The sequence below is a fragment of the Electrophorus electricus genome, chromosome 14, assembly GCF_013358815.1.
Source record: "Electrophorus electricus isolate fEleEle1 chromosome 14, fEleEle1.pri, whole genome shotgun sequence".
Taxonomy (NCBI): Eukaryota; Metazoa; Chordata; class Actinopteri; order Gymnotiformes; family Gymnotidae; genus Electrophorus; species Electrophorus electricus.
In genome coordinates, this window is record NC_049548.1 from 3,251,377 (window position 1) to 3,271,379 (window position 20,003).

The 20,003-nt window shown below is 40.4% G+C and overlaps 3 protein-coding genes across 4 annotated transcripts; all 3 read left to right on the top strand.

The window, feature by feature from the left end:
* Positions 1 to 5,060: 5,060 nt before the first annotated feature.
* LOC118242433 (NADPH oxidase organizer 1-like) lies at positions 5,061 to 8,724 on the top strand. Of its 2 annotated transcripts, XM_035533736.1 has the most exons (9): positions 5,061 to 5,154; positions 5,322 to 5,454; positions 5,784 to 5,864; positions 5,955 to 6,018; positions 6,108 to 6,288; positions 6,404 to 6,597; positions 6,770 to 6,883; positions 7,025 to 7,142; positions 7,474 to 8,724. In XM_035533736.1, exons 2-9 carry the CDS (start codon positions 5,398 to 5,400, stop codon positions 7,961 to 7,963), a joined length of 1,299 nt encoding a protein of 432 aa, XP_035389629.1. In that variant the 5' UTR covers positions 5,061 to 5,154; positions 5,322 to 5,397; the 3' UTR covers positions 7,964 to 8,724. The 2 variants fall into 2 exon arrangements, with proteins under 2 accessions (XP_035389629.1, XP_035389628.1); XM_035533735.1 differs by lacking the exons at positions 5,061 to 5,154; positions 5,322 to 5,454 and adding an exon at positions 5,615 to 5,694.
* A 2,502-nt stretch (positions 8,725 to 11,226) lies between these two features.
* Positions 11,227 to 14,366, top strand: LOC118242435 (NADPH oxidase organizer 1-like). Its single transcript, XM_035533747.1, has 8 exons — positions 11,227 to 11,336; positions 11,426 to 11,506; positions 11,597 to 11,660; positions 11,750 to 11,930; positions 12,046 to 12,239; positions 12,412 to 12,525; positions 12,667 to 12,784; positions 13,116 to 14,366. Exons 1-8 carry the CDS (start codon positions 11,274 to 11,276, stop codon positions 13,603 to 13,605), a joined length of 1,305 nt encoding a protein of 434 aa, XP_035389640.1. The 5' UTR covers positions 11,227 to 11,273; the 3' UTR covers positions 13,606 to 14,366.
* A 2,360-nt stretch (positions 14,367 to 16,726) lies between these two features.
* On the top strand, positions 16,727 to 20,003 carry LOC118242432 (NADPH oxidase organizer 1-like). Its single transcript, XM_035533734.1, has 8 exons — positions 16,727 to 16,975; positions 17,065 to 17,145; positions 17,236 to 17,299; positions 17,389 to 17,569; positions 17,685 to 17,878; positions 18,051 to 18,164; positions 18,304 to 18,421; positions 18,753 to 20,003. Exons 1-8 carry the CDS (start codon positions 16,913 to 16,915, stop codon positions 19,240 to 19,242), a joined length of 1,305 nt encoding a protein of 434 aa, XP_035389627.1. The 5' UTR covers positions 16,727 to 16,912; the 3' UTR covers positions 19,243 to 20,003.

The following is a 20,003-nucleotide window of genomic DNA, read 5'->3' on the forward strand; positions in this document are numbered from 1 at the left end:
GTTAAGGCTATAATAAAGAGAATAATACAAAAATGTGTGCGAATATTTTGTGTGCACACATGTGCATACACCCAAGTAAAATGATAGAAGTGACATTTTAGTGGTCACAAAGGCGCATTCATCGATGAAAACAATGTTCAATTCATCAAGAGAGTCCAAAATGTTTTACACTTCAGCAGGCTGGAGATCAAGTTCCCGGAGCCATTCCTGGCCACGTCAAGCTGTCCAATGTCTGTCGGAGGAGCATTGCATGACCCTGCTCTACTCGCCTACTCGGAAGCCAAAAAACTCCCAGATGGGTCCCTATCGCAGGTGATGATGTAGTCACGCTGCGGCCCTGACAGCTTGGGCCGCAGGTGAACTTGAACGCGTCTCTGTGGTGAAAGCTTTGGCAAGCCTTCATAGACCCGACCGATGCCACTGCTGTCAGATCAGCTGCCTGCTTGTCTGCACAGCCAGTTCTCTCTCACCACCCCCGGTTTGAAGCGGCACCTGTGGAACCCCATCTGCTGAAGCGCCTCAACAAAGACTGCAGATTATCCTGACGAAATTGCACAAAGATGATAGCTTTTCACTGCTCACATTGTCTTATTTTGACTAAAAATTAAAGTAGTGCCAGGAAAAGGCCCTTAATTTACACACAGCCTCTTTCAAGGCCAGTGGCTTCTCTCTCTGCGATTTATTTGGCAGTCTGAAGTAATAGAATGACAAAGCAAGGTTTACTATTATAAAGTACAAAACTCAAAAATTCTACAGACTTTTTCCAGGTCACACATAACATCCTTGAAATGCAGATTTCTCATCACAAAATAATAATTTATTAGTGATTTAGTGATCCATAGAGTAATAGTTATGTGCTATGCAACAAACTACCAAACTACAGTATATGCACAGTGATTAGTTATAATCTGATCATTATTTCTAGGCATTATCCAACTCTTAACCATAAAAACATAAATACTACCTGAGTGTAATTATTTTCAGGAGAAGGTTAATTGTTTAATGAGGGAGGGTGTGGCTTAAACTGACTAAGACCTTGTATAAGGTTTGCATAATTAATAATAATTAATAAGTCTCATCAGACTTAAATGCGCACTGAACACTTCTGGGTCATTTCCAAGTGTGAATTACAGCATGAAGACTCACATCAACTCTTTGAACAGAATTTGGTAGGCTGTGGTTGCTGCCTCAGCTAAAATTGAATGTGAACAGATCAACAAACTGAAGGATTCAATGGATGAAAGGGTCATGATGGTTATTCAAAAGAAGGTATGTTATATTCACCACTGAATTGTTTGGAATGGTCCATTTTTGCTAATTGTTATCAATTTGTTAAATACTTTGAGACAGAAGAATAAACAAGTGAGATATTTTTTTTAATTTAGTTGCCTAAAAACTGTGCATTCTAATAACTTCCTCTAGGAGACAAATCTTTTGTAAACATTTTATTCTGATGTGAAATAAACATTTAGGATCAAATGAGACAATTGTATTTGTTCACCAGTAATAATGAGTTGAGAAATACCGTTTGCTTACATTTTTGCATGCAGTCTATAGTCAATGTGCCTGTGTATCTCTCATATATACAATATCCTTTGTATAATCAGTGTTAATATAATGGTAATTACATTGTACCATTACCCCAACTGTGTTAAATTCAAGTACAGACATTTTGTAAAGCAAAAAGTTAATCTATTAAATAATGTAATTTTAAGTAATTTTGTGCATATATACTTTAACATGAACATTGTACCATCCTTTGTTGTTATACTTAATACAAAGCATACATAACAAATTTAGTTTTCGTATATATCCTTTTTGACAGTATAGGACTTCTGGGGCCCGAGTTCTCAGCCCATTGAGCTGGTGGAAGTGCACATTTGAAATGATCTGTGTACTTTTAGTTAAAATCAGGAACCTGCTGAAGTGTTGTCCAAAGCTGGTGAGCCAGGCTATGTTTTGGCCCCGCAACCACAAAAAGATCGACGCGACAAGATCACAATCAGGAACATGTTAAACATATACATCCACCACTCACTTTTACACCTGTAACGTAGCTGCTGGCCCGAGTGCCGCAGGGCGCACACTGACAGCGCAAACAGTGGCGTGTCTGGGGAACCGCCAAGCCCTACCGATTCAGAAAGCAGCAGACTGCCAAGAATGCCACCTCGCCCACGCACCCGAGAGATCCTCAGCCGCTGCACCACCTACACCCGCAAAGCTGCCCTGGCAACCCAGTCCCAGCTATTCCCTGAAAGATTTGGCCCTAACAATTAGAGGGAGAAACCATCTGGAAGATATTAGACCAAGTGCTTACAATTTGTTATGTTGCATCTATGTTATGCTTTGGTTTACAGTCTGTTATTCCGGTCCGATACAGTGTTTATGGTTCTTTGAACTCATGGTTTGCTTGCAAGTGCAATTCCTTAAGCAGGGGTTGGGTTCTTATGCCATACATATTAGGACGGCATACATTTTTTACAGCTGACGCTAATTCTGAGTGCTCAGCTGTATGTGAACATGTCTGAAAATGGCTATGGTTAAGTGGTAAAGGGTCAAGCCAAGAGACCTCGACCTATTCATGAAAAATGCCACTTTGCCAAATTACTGATTAAATTAATATATGGTGACAATGTGACTATACCAGCAATGCCGGTACCCACAGAGTAATATAATTTCAGTTAGAAATGTCTTGTAGTAATACAGGTTTTTAGTCTATACATAATTCTCATACTTCAGTTGTTTGGCAGGTGACATATTTATCACGTTATCAGAAAAAAGAAACACTAGGTAAAATAAGGTAAATATGTTCTGCTGTAGTGAAGGTCATTTTATAACATGAATCATTTTTCATCTTCTACTAAGAAAATTCTAGATTCGTCTTGACTCTTATTAAGTTTGTATTTTTTATATATTGTACTTTTCATGTACTGTATTGTACTGTATATGATCAAACATTGTATTCCATAGTGGAGATTTATCATTGTAAAAGTGTTTGTACTGTCTGTGTGAACAAAATAAATATTGTTTACTTCTTACAACTTGTTTCTTATTTTAACCAAATTCTGAATGCTGATAAAACTGGACTCAGTTAAAGTGTTGTCTTTTTGAGTATTAATGTATGACTGGGCAAAAAGTTACATATGTCAGCTTCTGTAAGGAGATTACCAGTAAACGTGAAAAATGCTGTTTTTTCCCCCTCAGTTATCTCAGGATTAGAATTTCCTGCTTCTTATTAAAGATTTATGTATGTAGTGTGTGAACTATGTTGTGACTGTTCCTGCTCTCAGTTCTGTCTCTTATAATGTACACTGTGCATCCTCCCTCCTCATGCTGTAAGGGCCAGTCTGATAGATAGATAGATAGATAGATAGATAGATAGATAGATAGATAGATAGATAGATAGATAGATAGATAGATAGATAGATAGATAGATAGATAGATAGATAGATAGATAGATAGATTCATTCATTCATTCATTCATTCATTAATCCTCCCTTCCTGAATATTTTTGCAGATGAAGAATATAGACATGATGAGCTAGATACAGTAACTATTCAAAGTTTCAAGAGATCCAGTTAATTACATGAATTACATTAATTACTTCACTAATATTGGTGGTGTTGGACCTGATCCAGAAGTAAACAGAGAGGACAGTGGACTTTGTAGGGAGGTGGTCAGTCTTAATAGTTTAGAAGGTGGCAGACTGCCAGAACTATGAAGGTTTTTCCCTCGCCCACAAACCCGCGAGAGCCTTACCCGCTGCACCATCTACACCCACCCTCATAGCTACTCTGGCAACCCAAGCCCACCTGTTTCCAAACAGATTTGGCCAGCAAAAGGGAGAAACCTGTTGGAAAAGATTAGACAGATTCCATAGACACGGTTACTTTATTGTAAATGTTTAGTGTTGCACTTCTATTAAGCTTTGGTTAACACTTTGGTTTGTCAGTTTATACAAATATGCACAGAGCACATTTTAGGTTTCCATCTGACAGTTACAGTGGTAAAACAGATTCTATTCTATTTATCAGACCTGCCAGGACAGTAATTTCCAGTCATGTCAGGTAAGAGGTGACACTTTTTTTCACTTTTGAAGTGAAAAATAAAGCTTTATGACTTTCATTATTCACATTATATTACTGTGGTTTATTTTCATCAACTTTTAATGCATATTTTTGTTTCCTCCTTAATGCTCTGGATGCTACTTGTTTATTATGTTTTGTTATTTTTGTGCCATTCCATTCTGTTTTTCCCACATACCTCACTATTATAACATTCATGCCATTCAAAGGATTCTTGCTGCTGTCTGTAAATGCAATAAATATTACTTTCTTACAGCTTTGTACAGCCTCTCTGGCTTTATTCATGCTGGATTAAAAATAAAAATCAAGATTAGAATTTTTAAAAAGCGGTGACTCAATCACTGATGACAGCATTAAGAGCCAGATGTCAAATGCTTTGAGCCATTTACCAGACAAGAGTATGTAAAACAAAGGCTTGCATTACTGCCATTTCAGCATGGTCCTCCCTTTGAAATCTCATAAAAGACGATGTATAGAGCACAGCTCAGTTTTGTTAAATTATTTTTTGCTAGCTACCAGTGTAACCGTTTTTAAAGTTAGACTGCAATAGAATAACAAAACCCCATTTAGCTGAATTCACCCTCTCAGAAACAGGAAGCTAACAGAGCAAGCTGTACACTCTTAACGTTGCTCCCGGCCCGAGTGCCACAAAGCAGGACGCACAGACTTCCTAGACTTTCACATGGGACAAAACCAACGTTAGGGCTACACAGCTCGAGTTCAACACACACGTAGCGACAATGACCAACAAAGGGCGCACACACGGACAGGGGTTTGCATAGACACGAGACATCAGCATTAAACCCTGCGCACGTGTGTCCGGTCCCGGGGGGCGTGGTTACAACATAAACACAGTACACGTGGATCTCCCTGCATGCCGCGGGCCGTACCACGTGACTTTGCGGCGGCGGAGCAGTCGGTGACAACACTTCACAAGTACCGTGTGGAAAGTGAAACTAGCGCCAAAGGAAATAATGCAACGCTCACCGCACCGTAACAGGAGAGCAATAAAAAAACAAACAAACAAACAAGAAGTTAAAAATAAAGGATGAAACCGAACGTGACAGCGGTAATATAAATTAAATGTGCAACTTCATTTATGAACCATTTTTTATCTTAATTAAACGATTAACTGGAATGTTAAGTGAAACGGAAAAGTGCTTAAAAGCAGGGAAAAAAAATCAAAGTATTGCATATGAACGTAAAATAATTTTTCTCCTTTATTGCTTTTAAAAGACGCTGAAGACAGCAACACTTCAGAGCTAACCTTTTTCAGAAAGAAGCATGTTGACTATGAGGACAGTGAAGTTGTATGGGTTGCCAGTATCGCTCGCCGGCGGATGCCAAAGAAGGTGTGGCGCTCTATCAGGTAGTGCACGTTTAATCCGCTAAATTAGCAGGTACCTGTTCCTTCCTTTGCAGAAGTCACATGGGACACATTTACTCCGCCTTTAACAGCCTGAGTGCGCTATAAATTAGATGCCCGACGAATGAAACGTTGCAACAGTATTTGTTTTATCGCACTTTGACGGCTGCTGAAATCACAATGGCTGATCGCTTTCCCATCGACGTCCGAATTAACGGCATAATGTACAAAGACAAGACCAAAGTAAGATGACTTAATGTGTGATGATTAAATAGATTTTTATGTATTATCATTAATTGCCTGTTATAACATATATTACCCTTCTGTTGCAGATGTACATGACATCCGTGCTGTGGTCGGATCAGACCGAAGTGACCGTGTGTAGATCCCTCCAGGACTTCAAGGAATTTCATGTAAGATTAATAAGAAACTTTTTAATATGAAAGAACACCAGTTATCAGTGCAGTGTAATGTATTCCCTGTCTTTTCCACTTTTCGAACAGAAGCGACTGAAAAAACAATTTGCAGTGGATAATCAACGAGAGAGAGTGCTCCCCAGATTCAGAGGTACATCTTTAATTTGTTTAATTCCCATTAGTTAAATCCATCGAGTCTTTCAGCATTGCATCATAAAACGGTTGACCATCTTTTGTCAGGTCAAATGCTAAGGATGAACTTTCAGAAGTCCCCAGCTATGCATGTACGTCGTGGAAGGGCTCTGGAGAAGTACTGCACTGAGCTTCTGAACTGTGACCCCAGCATCAGTGGTGCGGCAGACGTCATTCAGTTCTTCCTTCCCAAAGAGCAGGAGTTGCAGCCAGAGTTTGTGCAGAACAGGTGTGTTGCACTAATTTTAATAACACAACTTTACAAATGTATAATATCACCTATCTGGTAGGCTATAGAGGGTTTTTTGCAATGTTTTAATACTGTTCTTTCCCATCCCTGGCAGTGTGATGATTTTTCAACCAGAAGCTGTCCCTAATGGCTTGGCCAGTAGAAAGCTAAGCTCTGGGAACGTGACGCAGCCGTATGTCACCCAAACATATCGGTGTGTGGCTCCATATGAGACGAAGGACACCAATAATAGACCATTTAATGTTGCTGTGAATGAAACACTGGATGTTCTCATCAAAGACCAAGCAGGTACACTGTGCATCCTCCCTCCTCATGCTGTAAGGGCCAGTCTGGATAAACTAACACTGAGATAGGGAGAGGCATGTTTCACCTAGTGCAAGAGAAACTGTTCTCCTGCAACAATATTAATTAAGCTATGTAGGTTCCATGATTTCTTATTGCATGTGTACTTCTCTGTTAGGATGGTGGCTGGTGGAAAATGAGTCCAAATGTTTAGCCTGGTTTCCTGCTCCCTTCCTGGAGATATGTGAGGACGAAGAAGAAGATGATGAACTGGATAACGCAGCTGCTCAAAGTAAGTTAAGGAGCGTGTACTGATTTCTAGTATGTCTGTTTTCTGAGTAGGCTCATGGTGCACATTTGATGTTTTTTTTTTTTGGTTTTTTTTGGATGCTGTAAAGTTTTTCTCATTTTTTCCTTTTTCTTTGTCCCCTAGCTCCTCTGTACTGTGCTGCAAGGAGCTACACTGCTAAAACAAGAGATGAGTTATCAGTGGCCATTGGCACCGTGCTGGAGGTGTTGCAGAAGTCTGACAATGGCTGGTGGCTTGCTAGGTAATTTAGTCTTTAGTCTTTATAGATATTATAGCCAGGATATGAGGACATGTCTAAACCACTGCACCAAAGTGTCACGAGGGTCTGACTATTACACAGAGCAGAGATTTATCAGAGACTGGAGGATAATACTATAGCAGTGCAACAGAGGATTACAAGACATAATACTAACACTGTGCTATTGTACTCTAGATTATGTAATTGCTTTCTAATGACTCAGGGTTGGGGTTTTTTTCAGTGAAATACATGGATTATTTAAGAGCCCTTGCTGTTATGTGGGTGATGCTGAATGACTATTTAATAGTTACTATTTGTAACTGTTCTTTTACAGATACAATGGGAAGACAGGCTATGTGCCCTCCATGCACCTGCGGCCGTACACGGACCCGATGTCCGGCCTGCAAAAGAAGCTCTACTGCTGCACCCTTAACCAGACCCCCACAGCCACCCTGGAGGGTGTCCCTGAGCGTGAGTGCAGCACTCCTGCCCAGTACGACAGATCCAACAGCTGCTCAGACAGCATTTGCAGCAGCAGTGATGGCATGGACGTCAGATTCCACTCCGTCAGTTCTATGGGCTCGAGCTTTGAGGATGAGGAGGACACAGGAAAGCCAGAAAGCGATTCAGAATCTGACAGCGCACACAGTGGCGTGTCTGGGGAACCGCCAAGCCCTACCGATTCAGAAAGCAGCAGACTGCCAAGAATGCCACCTCGCCCACGCACCCGAGAGATCCTCAGCCGCTGCACCACCTACACCCGCAAAGCTGCCCTGGCAACCCAGTCCCAGCTATTCCCTGAAAGATTTGGCCCTAACAATTAGAGGGAGAAACCATCTGGAAGATATTAGACCAAGTGCTTACAATTTGTTATGTTGCATCTATGTTATGCTTTGGTTTACAGTCTGTTATTCCGGTCCGATACGGTGTTTATGGTTCTTTGAACTCATGGTTTGCTTGCAAGTGCAATTCCTTAAGCAGGGGTTGGGTTCTTATGCCATACATATTAGGACGGCATACATTTTTTACAGCTGATGCTAATTCTGAGTGCTCAGCTGTATGTGAACATGTCTGAAAATGGCTATGGTTAAGTGGTAAAGGGTCAAGCCAAGAGACCTCGACCTATTCATGAAAAATGCCACTTTGCCAAATTACTGATTAAATTAATATATGGTGACAATGTGACTATACCAGCAATGCCGGTACCCACAGAGTAATATAATTTCAGTTAGAAATGTCTTGTAGTAATACAGGTTTTTAGTCTATAAATAATTCTCATACTTCAGTTGTTTGGCAGGTGACATATTTATCACGTTATCAGAAAAAAGAAACACTAGGTAAAATAAGGTAAATATGTTCTGCTATAGTGAAGGTCATTTTATAACATGAATCATTTTTCATCTTCTACTAAGAAAATTGTAGATTCGTCTTGACTCTTATTAACTTTGCATTTTTTATATATTGTACTTTTCATGTACTGTATTGTACTGTATATGATCAAACATTGTATTCCATAGTGGAGATTTATCATGGTAAAAGTGTTTGTACTGCCTGTGTGAACAAAATAAATATTGTTTACTTCTTACAACTTGTTTCTTATTTTAACCAAATTCAGAATGCTGATAAAACTGGACTCAGTTAAAGTGTTGTCTTTTTGAGTATTAATGTATGACTGGGCAAAAAGTTACATATGTCAGCTTCTGTAAGGAGATTACCAGTAAACGTGAAAAATGCTGTTTTTTCCCCCTCAGTTATCTCAGGATTAGAATTTCCTGCTTCTTATTAAAGATTTATGTATGTAGTGTGTGAACTATGTTGTGACTGTTCCTGCTCTCAGTTCTATCTCTTGTAATGTACACTGTGCATCCTCCCTCCACATGCTGTAAGGGCCAGTCTGATAGATAGATAGATAGATAGATAGATAGATAGATAGATAGATAGATAGATAGATAGATAGATAGATAGATTCATTCATTCATTCATTCATTAATTAATCCTCCCTTCCTGAATATTTTTGCAGATGAAGAATATAGACATGATGAGCTAGATACAGTAACTATTCAAAGTTTCAAGAGATCCAGTTAATTACATGAATTACATTAATTACTTCACTAATATTGGTGGTGTTGGACCTGATCCAGAAGTAAACAGAGAGGACAGTGGACTTTGTAGGGAGGTGGTCAGTCTTAATAGTTTAGAAGGTGGCAGACTGCCAGAACTATGAAGGTTTTTCCCTCGCCCACAAACCCGCGAGAGCCTTACCCGCTGCACCATCTACACCCACCCTCATAGCTACTCTGGCAACCCAAGCCCACCTGTTTCCAAACAGATTTGGCCAGCAAAAGGGAGAAACCTGTTGGAAAAGATTAGACAGATTCCATAGACACGGTTACTTTATTGTAAATGTTTAGTGTTGCACTTCTATTAAGCTTTGGTTAACACTTTGGTTTGTCAGTTTATACAAATATGCACAGAGCACATTTTAGGTTTCCATCTGACAGTTACAGTGGTAAAACAGATTCTATTCTATTTATCAGACCTGCCAGGTCAGTAATTTCCAGTCATGTCAGGTAAGAGGTGACACTTTTTTTCACTTTTGAAGTGAAAAATAAAGCTTTATGACTTTCATTATTCACATTATATTACTGTGGTTTATTTTCATCAACTTTTAATGCATATTTTTGTTTCCTCCTTAATGCTCTGGATGCTACTTGTTTATTATGTTTTGTTATTTTTGTGCCATTCCATTCTGTTTTTCCCACATACCTCACTATTATAACATTCATGCCATTCAAAGGATTCTTGCTGCTGTCTGTAAATGCAATAAATATTACTTTCTTACAGCTTTGTACAGCCTCTCTGGCTTTATTCATGCTGGATTAAAAATAAAAATCAAGATTAGAATTTTTAAAAAGCGGTGACTCAATCACTGATGACAGCATTAAGAGCCAGATGTCAAATGCTTTGAGCCATTTACCAGACAAGAGTATGTAAAACAAAGGCTTGCATTACTGTCATTTCAGCATGGTCCTCCCTTTGAAATCTCATAAAAGACGATGTATAGAGCACAGCTCAGTTTTGTTAAATTATTTTTTGCTAGCTACCAGTGTAACCGTTTTTAAAGTTAGACTGCAATAGAATAACAAAACCCCATTTAGCTGAATTCACCCTCTCAGAAACAGGAAGCTAACAGAGCAAGCTGTACACTCTTAACGTTGCTCCCGGCCCGAGTGCCACAAAGCAGGACGCACAGACTTCCTAGACTTTCACATGGGACAAAACCAACGTTAGGGCTACACAGCTCGAGTTCAACACACACGTAGCGACAATGACCAACAAAGGGCGCACACACGGAGAGGGGTTTGCATAGACACGAGACATCAGCATTAAACCCTGCGCACGTGTGTCCGGTCCCGGGGGGCGTGGTTACAACATAAACACAGTACACGTGGATCTCCCTGCATGCCGCGGGCCGTACCACGTGACTTTGCGGCGGCGGAGCAGTCGGTGACAACACTTCACAAGTACCGTGTGGAAAGTGAAACTAGCGCCAAAGGAAATAATGCAACGCTCACCGCACCGTAACAGGAGAGCAATAAAAAAACAAACAAACAAACAAGAAGTTAAAAATAAAGGATGAAACCGAACGTGACAGCGGTAATATAAATTAAATGTGCAACTTCATTTATGAACCATTTTTTATCTTAATTAAACGATTAACTGGAATGTTAAGTGAAACGGAAAAGTGCTTAAAAGCAGGGAAAAAAAATCAAAGTATTGCATATGAACGTAAAATAATTTTTCTCCTTTATTGCTTTTAAAAGACGCTGAAGACAGCAACACTTCAGAGCTAACCTTTTTCAGAAAGAAGCATGTTGACTATGAGGACAGTGAAGTTGTATGGGTTGCCAGTATCGCTCGCCGGCGGATGCCAAAGAAGGTGTGGCGCTCTATCGGGTAGTGCACGTTTAATCCGCTAAATTAGCAGGTACCTGTTCCTTCCTTTGCAGAAGTCACATGGGACACATTTACTCCGCCTTTAACAGCCCGAGTGCGCTATAAATTAGATGCCCGACGAATGAAACGTTGCAACAGTATTTGTTTTATCGCACTTTGACGGCTGCTGAAATCACAATGGCTGATCGCTTTCCCATCGACGTCCGAATTAACGGCATAATGTACAAAGACAAGACCAAAGTAAGATGACTTAATGTGTGATGATTAAATAGATTTTTATGTATTATCATTAATTGCCTGTTATAACATATATTACCCTTCTGTTGCAGATGTACATGACATCCGTGCTGTGGTCGGATCAGACCGAAGTGACCGTGTGTAGATCCCTCCAGGACTTCAAGGAATTTCATGTAAGATTAATAAGAAACTTTTTAATATGAAAGAACACCAGTTATCAGTGCAGTGTAATGTATTCCCTGTCTTTTCCACTTTTCGAACAGAAGCGACTGAAAAAACAATTTGCAGTGGATAATCAACGAGAGAGAGTGCTCCCCAGATTCAGAGGTACATCTTTAATTTGTTTAATTCCCATTAGTTAAATCCATCGAGTCTTTCAGCATTGCATCATAAAACGGTTGACCATCTTTTGTCAGGTCAAATGCTAAGGATGAACTTTCAGAAGTCCCCAGCTATGCATGTACGTCGTGGAAGGGCTCTGGAGAAGTACTGCACTGAGCTTCTGAACTGTGACCCCAGCATCAGTGGTGCGGCAGACGTCATTCAGTTCTTCCTTCCCAAAGAGCAGGAGTTGCAGCCAGAGTTTGTGCAGAACAGGTGTGTTGCACTAATTTTAATAACACAACTTTACAAATGTATAATATCACCTATCTGGTAGGCTATAGAGGGTTTTTTGCAATGTTTTAATACTGTTCTTTCCCATCCCTGGCAGTGTGATGATTTTTCAACCAGAAGCTGTCCCTAATGGCTTGGCCAGTAGAAAGCTAAGCTCTGGGAACGTGACGCAGCCGTATGTCACCCAAACATATCGGTGTGTGGCTCCATATGAGACGAAGGACACCAATAATAGACCATTTAATGTTGCTGTGAATGAAACACTGGATGTTCTCATCAAAGACCAAGCAGGTACACTGTGCATCCTCCCTCCTCATGCTGTAAGGGCCAGTCTGGATAAACTAACACTGAGATAGGGAGAGGCATGTTTCACCTAGTGCAAGAGAAACTGTTCTCCTGCAACAATATTAATTAAGCTATGTAGGTTCCATGATTTCTTATTGCATGTGTACTTCTCTGTTAGGATGGTGGCTGGTGGAAAATGAGTCCAAATGTTTAGCCTGGTTTCCTGCTCCCTTCCTGGAGATATGTGAGGACGAAGAAGAAGATGATGAACTGGATAACGCAGCTGCTCAAAGTAAGTTAAGGAGCGTGTACTGATTTCTAGTATGTCTGTTTTCTGAGTAGGCTCATGGTGCACATTTGATGTTTTTTTTTTTTGGTTTTTTTTGGATGCTGTAAAGTTTTTCTCATTTTTTCCTTTTTCTTTGTCCCCTAGCTCCTCTGTACTGTGCTGCAAGGAGCTACACTGCTAAAACAAGAGATGAGTTATCAGTGGCCATTGGCACCATGCTGGAGGTGTTGCAGAAGTCTGACAATGGCTGGTGGCTTGCTAGGTAATTTAGTCTTTAGTCTTTATAGATATTATAGCCAGGATATGAGGACATGTCTAAACCACTGCACCAAAGTGTCACGAGGGTCTGACTATTACACAGAGCAGAGATTTATCAGAGACTGGAGGATAATACTATAGCAGTGCAACAGAGGATTACAAGACATAATACTAACACTGTGCTATTGTACTCTAGATTATGTAATTGCTTTCTAATGACTCAGGGTTGGGGTTTTTTTCAGTGAAATACATGGATTATTTAAGAGCCCTTGCTGTTATGTGGGTGATGCTGAATGACTATTTAATAGTTACTATTTGTAACTGTTCTTTTACAGATACAATGGGAAGACAGGCTATGTGCCCTCCATGCACCTGCGGCCGTACACGGACCCGATGTCCGGCCTGCAAAAGAAGCTCTACTGCTGCACCCTTAACCAGACCCCCACAGCCACCCTGGAGGGTGTCCCTGAGCGTGAGTGCAGCACTCCTGCCCAGTACGACAGATCCAACAGCTGCTCAGACAGCATTTGCAGCAGCAGTGATGGCATGGACGTCAGATTCCACTCCGTCAGTTCTATGGGCTCGAGCTTTGAGGATGAGGAGGACACAGGAAAGCCAGAAAGCGATTCAGAATCTGACAGCGCACACAGTGGCGTGTCTGGGGAACCGCAAAGCCCTACCGATTCAGAAAGCAGCAGACTGCCAAGAATGCCACCTCGCCCACGCACCCGAGAGATCCTCAGCCGCTGCACCACCTACACCCGCAAAGCTGCCCTGGCAACCCAGTCCCAGCTATTCCCTGAAAGATTTGGCCCTAACAATTAGAGGGAGAAACCATCTGGAAGATATTAGACCAAGTGCTTACAATTTGTTATGTTGCATCTATGTTATGCTTTGGTTTACAGTCTGTTATTCCGGTCCGATACGGTGTTTATGGTTCTTTGAACTCATGGTTTGCTTGCAAGTGCAATTCCTTAAGCAGGGGTTGGGTTCTTATGCCATACATATTAGGACGGCATACATTTTTTACAGCTGATGCTAATTCTGAGTGCTCAGCTGTATGTGAACATGTCTGAAAATGGCTATGGTTAAGTGGTGAAGGGTCAAGCCAAGAGACCTCGACCTATTCATGAAAAATGCCACTTTGCCAAATTACTGATTAAATTAATATATGGTGACAATGTGACTATACCAGCAATGCCGGTACCCACAGAGTAATATAATTTCAGTTAGAAATGTCTTGTAGTAATACAGGTTTTTAGTCTATAAATAATTCTCATACTTCAGTTGTTTGGCAGGTGACATATTTATCACGTTATCAGAAAAAAGAAACACTAGGTAAAATAAGGTAAATATGTTCTGCTATAGTGAAGGTCATTTTATAACATGAATCATTTTTCATCTTCTACTAAGAAAATTGTAGATTCGTCTTGACTCTTATTAACTTTGCATTTTTTATATATTGTACTTTTCATGTACTGTATTGTACTGTATATGATCAAACATTGTATTCCATAGTGGAGATTTATCATGGTAAAAGTGTTTGTACTGCCTGTGTGAACAAAATAAATATTGTTTACTTCTTACAACTTGTTTCTTATTTTAACCAAATTCAGAATGCTGATAAAACTGGACTCAGTTAAAGTGTTGTCTTTTTGAGTATTAATGTATGACTGGGCAAAAAGTTACATATGTCAGCTTCTGTAAGGAGATTACCAGTAAACGTGAAAAATGCTGTTTTTTCCCCCTCAGTTATCTCAGGATTAGAATTTCCTGCTTCTTATTAAAGATTTATGTATGTAGTGTGTGAACTATGTTGTGACTGTTCCTGCTCTCAGTTCTATCTCTTGTAATGTACACTGTGCATCCTCCCTCCACATGCTGTAAGGGCCAGTCTGATAGATAGATAGATAGATAGATAGATAGATAGATAGATAGATAGATAGATAGATAGATAGATAGATTCATTCATTCATTCATTCATTCATTAATCCTCCCTTCCTGAATATTTTTGCAGATGAAGAATATAGACATGATGAGCTAGATACAGTAACTATTCAAAGTTTCAAGAGATCCAGTTAATTACATGAATTACATTAATTACTTCACTAATATTGGTGGTGTTGGACCTGATCCAGAAGTAAACAGAGAGGACAGTGGACTTTGTAGGGAGGTGGTCAGTCTTAATAGTTTAGAAGGTGGCAGACTGCCAGAACTATGAAGGTTTTTCCCTCGCCCACAAACCCGCGAGAGCCTTACCCGCTGCACCATCTACACCCACCCTCATAGCTACTCTGGCAACCCAAGCCCACCTGTTTCCAAACAGATTTGGCCAGCAAAAGGGAGAAACCTGTTGGAAAAGATTAGACAGATTCCATAGACACGGTTACTTTATTGTAAATGTTTAGTGTTGCACTTCTATTAAGCTTTGGTTAACACTTTGGTTTGTCAGTTTATACAAATATGCACAGAGCACATTTTAGGTTTCCATCTGACAGTTACAGTGGTAAAACAGATTCTATTCTATTTATCAGACCTGCCAGGTCAGTAATTTCCAGTCATGTCAGGTAAGAGGTGACACTTTTTTTCACTTTTGAAGTGAAAAATAAAGCTTTATGACTTTCATTATTCACATTATATTACTGTGGTTTATTTTCATCAACTTTTAATGCATATTTTTGTTTCCTCCTTAATGCTCTGGATGCTACTTGTTTATTATGTTTTGTTATTTTTGTGCCATTCCATTCTGTTTTTCCCACATACCTCACTATTATAACATTCATGCCATTCAAAGGATTCTTGCTGCTGTCTGTAAATGCAATAAATATTACTTTCTTACAGCTTTGTACAGCCTCTCTGGCTTTATTCATGCTGGATTAAAAATAAAAATCAAGATTAGAATTTTTAAAAAGCGGTGACTCAATCACTGATGACAGCATTAAGAGCCAGATGTCAAATGCTTTGAGCCATTTACCAGACAAGAGTATGTAAAACAAAGGCTTGCATTACTGTCATTTCAGCATGGTCCTCCCTTTGAAATCTCATAAAAGACGATGTATAGAGCACAGCTCAGTTTTGTTAAATTATTTTTTGCTAGCTACCAGTGTAACCGTTTTTAAAGTTAGACTGCAATAGAATAACAAAACCCCATTTAGCTGAATTCACCCTCTCAGAAACAGGAAGCTAACAGAGCAAGCTGTACACTCTTAACGTTGCTCCCGGCCCGAGTGCCACAAAGCAGGACGCACAGACTTCCTAGACTTTCACATGGGACAAAACCAACGTTAGGGCTACACAGCTCGAGTTCAACACACACGTAGCGACAATGACCAACAAAGGGCGCACACACGGAGAGGGGTTTGCATAGACACGAGACATCAGCATTAAACCCTGCGCACGTGTGTCCGGTCCCGGGGGGCGTGGTTACAACATAAACACAGTACACGTGGATCTCCCTGCACGCCGCGGGCCGTACCACGTGACTTTGCGGCGGCGGAGCAGTCGGTGACAACACTTCACAAGTACCGTGTGGAAAGTGAAACTAGCGCCAAAGGAAATAATGCAACGCTCACCGCACCGTAACAGGAGAGCAATAAAAAAACAAACAAACAAACAAGAAGTTAAAAATAAAGGATGAAACCGAACGTGACAGCGGTAATATAAATTAAATGTGCAACTTCATTTATGAACCATTTTTTATCTTAATTAAACGATTAACTGGAATGTTAAGTGAAACGGAAAAGTGCTTAAAAGCAGGGGAAAAAAATCAAAGTATTGCATATGAACGTAAAATAATTTTTCTCCTTTATTGCTTTTAAAAGACGCTGAAGACAGCAACACTTCAGAGCTAACCTTTTTCAGAAAGAAGCATGTTGACTATGAGGACAGTGAAGTTGTATGGGTTGCCAGTATCGCTCGCCGGCGAATGCCGAAGGAAGGTGTGGCGCTCTATCAGGTAGTGCACGTTTAATCCGCTAAATTAGCAGGTACCTGTTCCTTCCTTTGCAGAAGTCACATGGGACACATTTACTCCGCCTTTAACAGCCCGAGTGCGCTATAAATTAGATGCCCGACGAATGAAACGTTGCAACAGTATTTGTTTTATTCCACTTTGACGGCTGCTGAAATCACAATGGCTGATCGCTTTCCCATCGACGTCCGAATTAACGGCATAATGTACAAAGACAAGACCAAAGTAAGATGACTTAATGTGTGATGATTAAATAGATTTTTATGTATTATCATTAATTGCCTGTTATAACATATATTACCCTTCTGTTGCAGATGTACATGACATCCGTGCTGTGGTCGGATCAGACCGAAGTGACTGTGTGTAGATCCCTCCAGGACTTCAAGGAATTTCATGTAAGATTAATAAGAAACTTTTTAATATGAAAGAACACCAGTTATCAGTGCAGTGTAATGTATTCCCTGTCTTTTCCACTTTTCGAACAGAAGCGACTGAAAAAACAATTTGCAGTGGATAATCAACGAGAGAGAGTGCTCCCCAGATTCAGAGGTACATCTTTAATTTGTTTAATTCCCATTAGTTAAATCCATCGAGTCTTTCAGCATTGCATCATAAAACGGTTGACCATCTTTTGTCAGGTCAAATGCTAAGGATGAACTTTCAGAAGTCCCCAGCTATGCATGTACGTCGTGGAAGGGCTCTGGAGAAGTACTGCACTGAGCTTCTGAACTGTGACCCCAGCATCAGTGGTGCGGCAGACGTCATTCAGTTCTTCCTTCCCAAAGAGCAGGAGTTGCAGCCAGAGTTTGTGCAGAACAGGTGTGTTGCACTAATTTTAATAACACAACTTTACAAATGTATAATATCACCTATCTGGTAGGCTATAGAGGGTTTTTTGCAATGTTTTAATACTGTTCTTTCCCATCCCTGGCAGTGTGATGATTTTTCAACCAGAAGCTGTCCCTAATGGCTTGGCCAGTAGAAAGCTAAGCTCTGGGAACGTGACGCAGCCGTATGTCACCCAAACATATCGGTGTGTGGCTCCATATGAGACGAAGGACACTAATAATAGACCATTTAATGTTGCTGTGAATGAAACACTGGATGTTCTCATCAAAGACCAAGCAGGTACACTGTGCATCCTCCCTCCTCATGCTGTAAGGGCCAGTCTGGATAAACTAACACTGAGATAGGGAGAGGCATGTTTCACCTAGTGCAAGAGAAACTGTTCTCCTGCAACAATATTTATTAAGCTATGTAGGTTCCATGATTTCTTATTGCATGTGTACTTCTCTGTTAGGATGGTGGCTGGTGGAAAATGAGTCCAAATGTTTAGCCTGGTTTCCTGCTCCCTTCCTGGAGATATGTGAGGACGAAGAAGAAGATGATGAACTGGATAACGCAGCTGCTCAAAGTAAGTTAAGGAGCATGTACTGATTTCTAGTATGTCTGTTTTCTGAGTAGGCTCATGGTGCACATTTGATGTTTGTTTTTTTTGTTTTTTTGGATGCTGTAAAGTTTTTCTCATTTTTTCCTTTTTCTTTGTCCCCTAGCTCCTCTGTACTGTGCTGCAAGGAGCTACACTGCTAAAACAAGAGATGAGTTATCAGTGGCCATTGGCACCATGCTGGAGGTGTTGCAGAAGTCTGACAATGGCTGGTGGCTTGCTAGGTAATTTAGTCTTTAGTCTTTATAGATATTATAGCCAGGATATGAGGACATGTCTAAACCACTGCACCAAAGTGTCACGAGGGTCTGACTATTACACAGAGCAGAGATTTATCAGAGACTGGAGGATAATACTATAGCAGTGCAACAGAGGATTACAGGACATAATACTAACACTGTGCTATTGTACTCTAGATTATGTAATTGCTTTCTAATGACTCAGGGTTGGGGTTTTTTTCAGTGAAATACATGGATTATTTAAGAGCCCTTGCTGTTATGTGGGTGATGCTGAATGACTATTTAATAGTTACTATTTGTAACTGTTCTTTTACAGATACAATGGGAAGACAGGCTATGTGCCCTCCATGCACCTGCGGCCGTACACGGACCCGATGTCCGGCCTGCAAAAGAAGCTCTACTGCTGCACCCTTAACCAGACCCCCACAGCCACTCTGGAGGGTGTCCCTGAGCGTGAGTGCAGCACTCCTGCCCAGTACGACAGATTCAACAGCTGCTCAGACAGCATTTGCAGCAGCAGTGATGGCATGGACGTCAGATTCCACTCCGTCAGTTCTATGGGCTCGAGCTTTGAGGATGAGGAGGACACAGGAAAGCCAGAAAGCGATTCAGAATCTGACAGCGCACACAGTGGCGTGTCTGGGGAACCGCCAAGCCCTACCGATTCAGAAAGCAGCAGACTGCCAAGAATGCCACCTCGCCCACGCACCCGAGAGATCCTCAGCCGCTGCACCACCTACACCCGCAAAGCTGCCCTGGCAACCCAGTCCCAGCTATTCCCTGAAAGATTTGGCCCTAACAAATAGAGGGAGAAACCATCTGGAAGATATTAGACCAAGTGCTTACAATTTGTTATGTTGCATCTATGTTATGCTTTGGTTTACAGTCTGTTATTCCGGTCCGATACGGTGTTTATGGTTCTTTGAACTCATGGTTTGCTTAAAAGTGCAATTCCTTAAGCAGGGGTTGGGTTCTTATGCCATACATATTAGGACGGCATACATTTTTTACAGCTGACGCTAATTCTGAGTGCTCAGCTGTATGTGAACATGTCTGAAAATGGCTATGGTTAAGTGGTAAAGGGTCAAGCCAAGAGACCTCGACCTATTCATGAAAAATGCCACTTTGCCAAATTACTGATTAAATTAATATATGGTGACAATGTGACTATACCAGCAATGCCGGTACCCACAGAGTAATATAATTTCAGTTAGAAATGTCTTGTAGTAATACAGGTTTTTAGTCTATACATAATTCTCATACTTCAGTTGTTTGGCAGGTGACATATTTATCACGTTATCAGAAAAAAGAAACACTAGGTAAAATAAGGTAAATATGTTCTGCTATAGTGAAGGTCATTTTATAACATGAATCATTTTTCATCTTCTAATAAGACTATTCTGGACTCGTCTTGAATCTTATTAACTTTGCATTTTTTATATATTGTACTTTTCATGTACTGTATTGTACTGTATATGATCAAACATTGTATTCCATAGTGGAGATTTATCATGGTAAAAGTGTTTGTACTGCCTGTGTGAACAAAATAAATATTGTTTACTTCTTA

Bases quoted from the DNA above. Each gene is read 5' to 3' on its own strand.
- LOC118242433 (XM_035533735.1), top strand. From the start codon at position 5,632: ATGGCTGATCGCTTTCCCATCGACGTCCGAATTAACGGCATAATGTAC. The intron at 6,289-6,403 runs GTGTGTTGCACT...CATCCCTGGCAG, and splicing joins CCAGAGTTTGTGCAGAACAG to TGTGATGATTTTTCAACCAG. The intron at 7,143-7,473 runs GTAATTTAGTCT...GTTCTTTTACAG, and splicing joins AATGGCTGGTGGCTTGCTAG to ATACAATGGGAAGACAGGCT.
- LOC118242435 (XM_035533747.1), top strand. From the start codon at position 11,274: ATGGCTGATCGCTTTCCCATCGACGTCCGAATTAACGGCATAATGTAC. The intron at 11,931-12,045 runs GTGTGTTGCACT...CATCCCTGGCAG, and splicing joins CCAGAGTTTGTGCAGAACAG to TGTGATGATTTTTCAACCAG. The intron at 12,240-12,411 runs GTACACTGTGCA...CTTCTCTGTTAG, and splicing joins TCTCATCAAAGACCAAGCAG to GATGGTGGCTGGTGGAAAAT.
- LOC118242432 (XM_035533734.1), top strand. From the start codon at position 16,913: ATGGCTGATCGCTTTCCCATCGACGTCCGAATTAACGGCATAATGTAC. The intron at 17,300-17,388 runs GTACATCTTTAA...ATCTTTTGTCAG, and splicing joins AGTGCTCCCCAGATTCAGAG to GTCAAATGCTAAGGATGAAC. The intron at 17,570-17,684 runs GTGTGTTGCACT...CATCCCTGGCAG, and splicing joins CCAGAGTTTGTGCAGAACAG to TGTGATGATTTTTCAACCAG.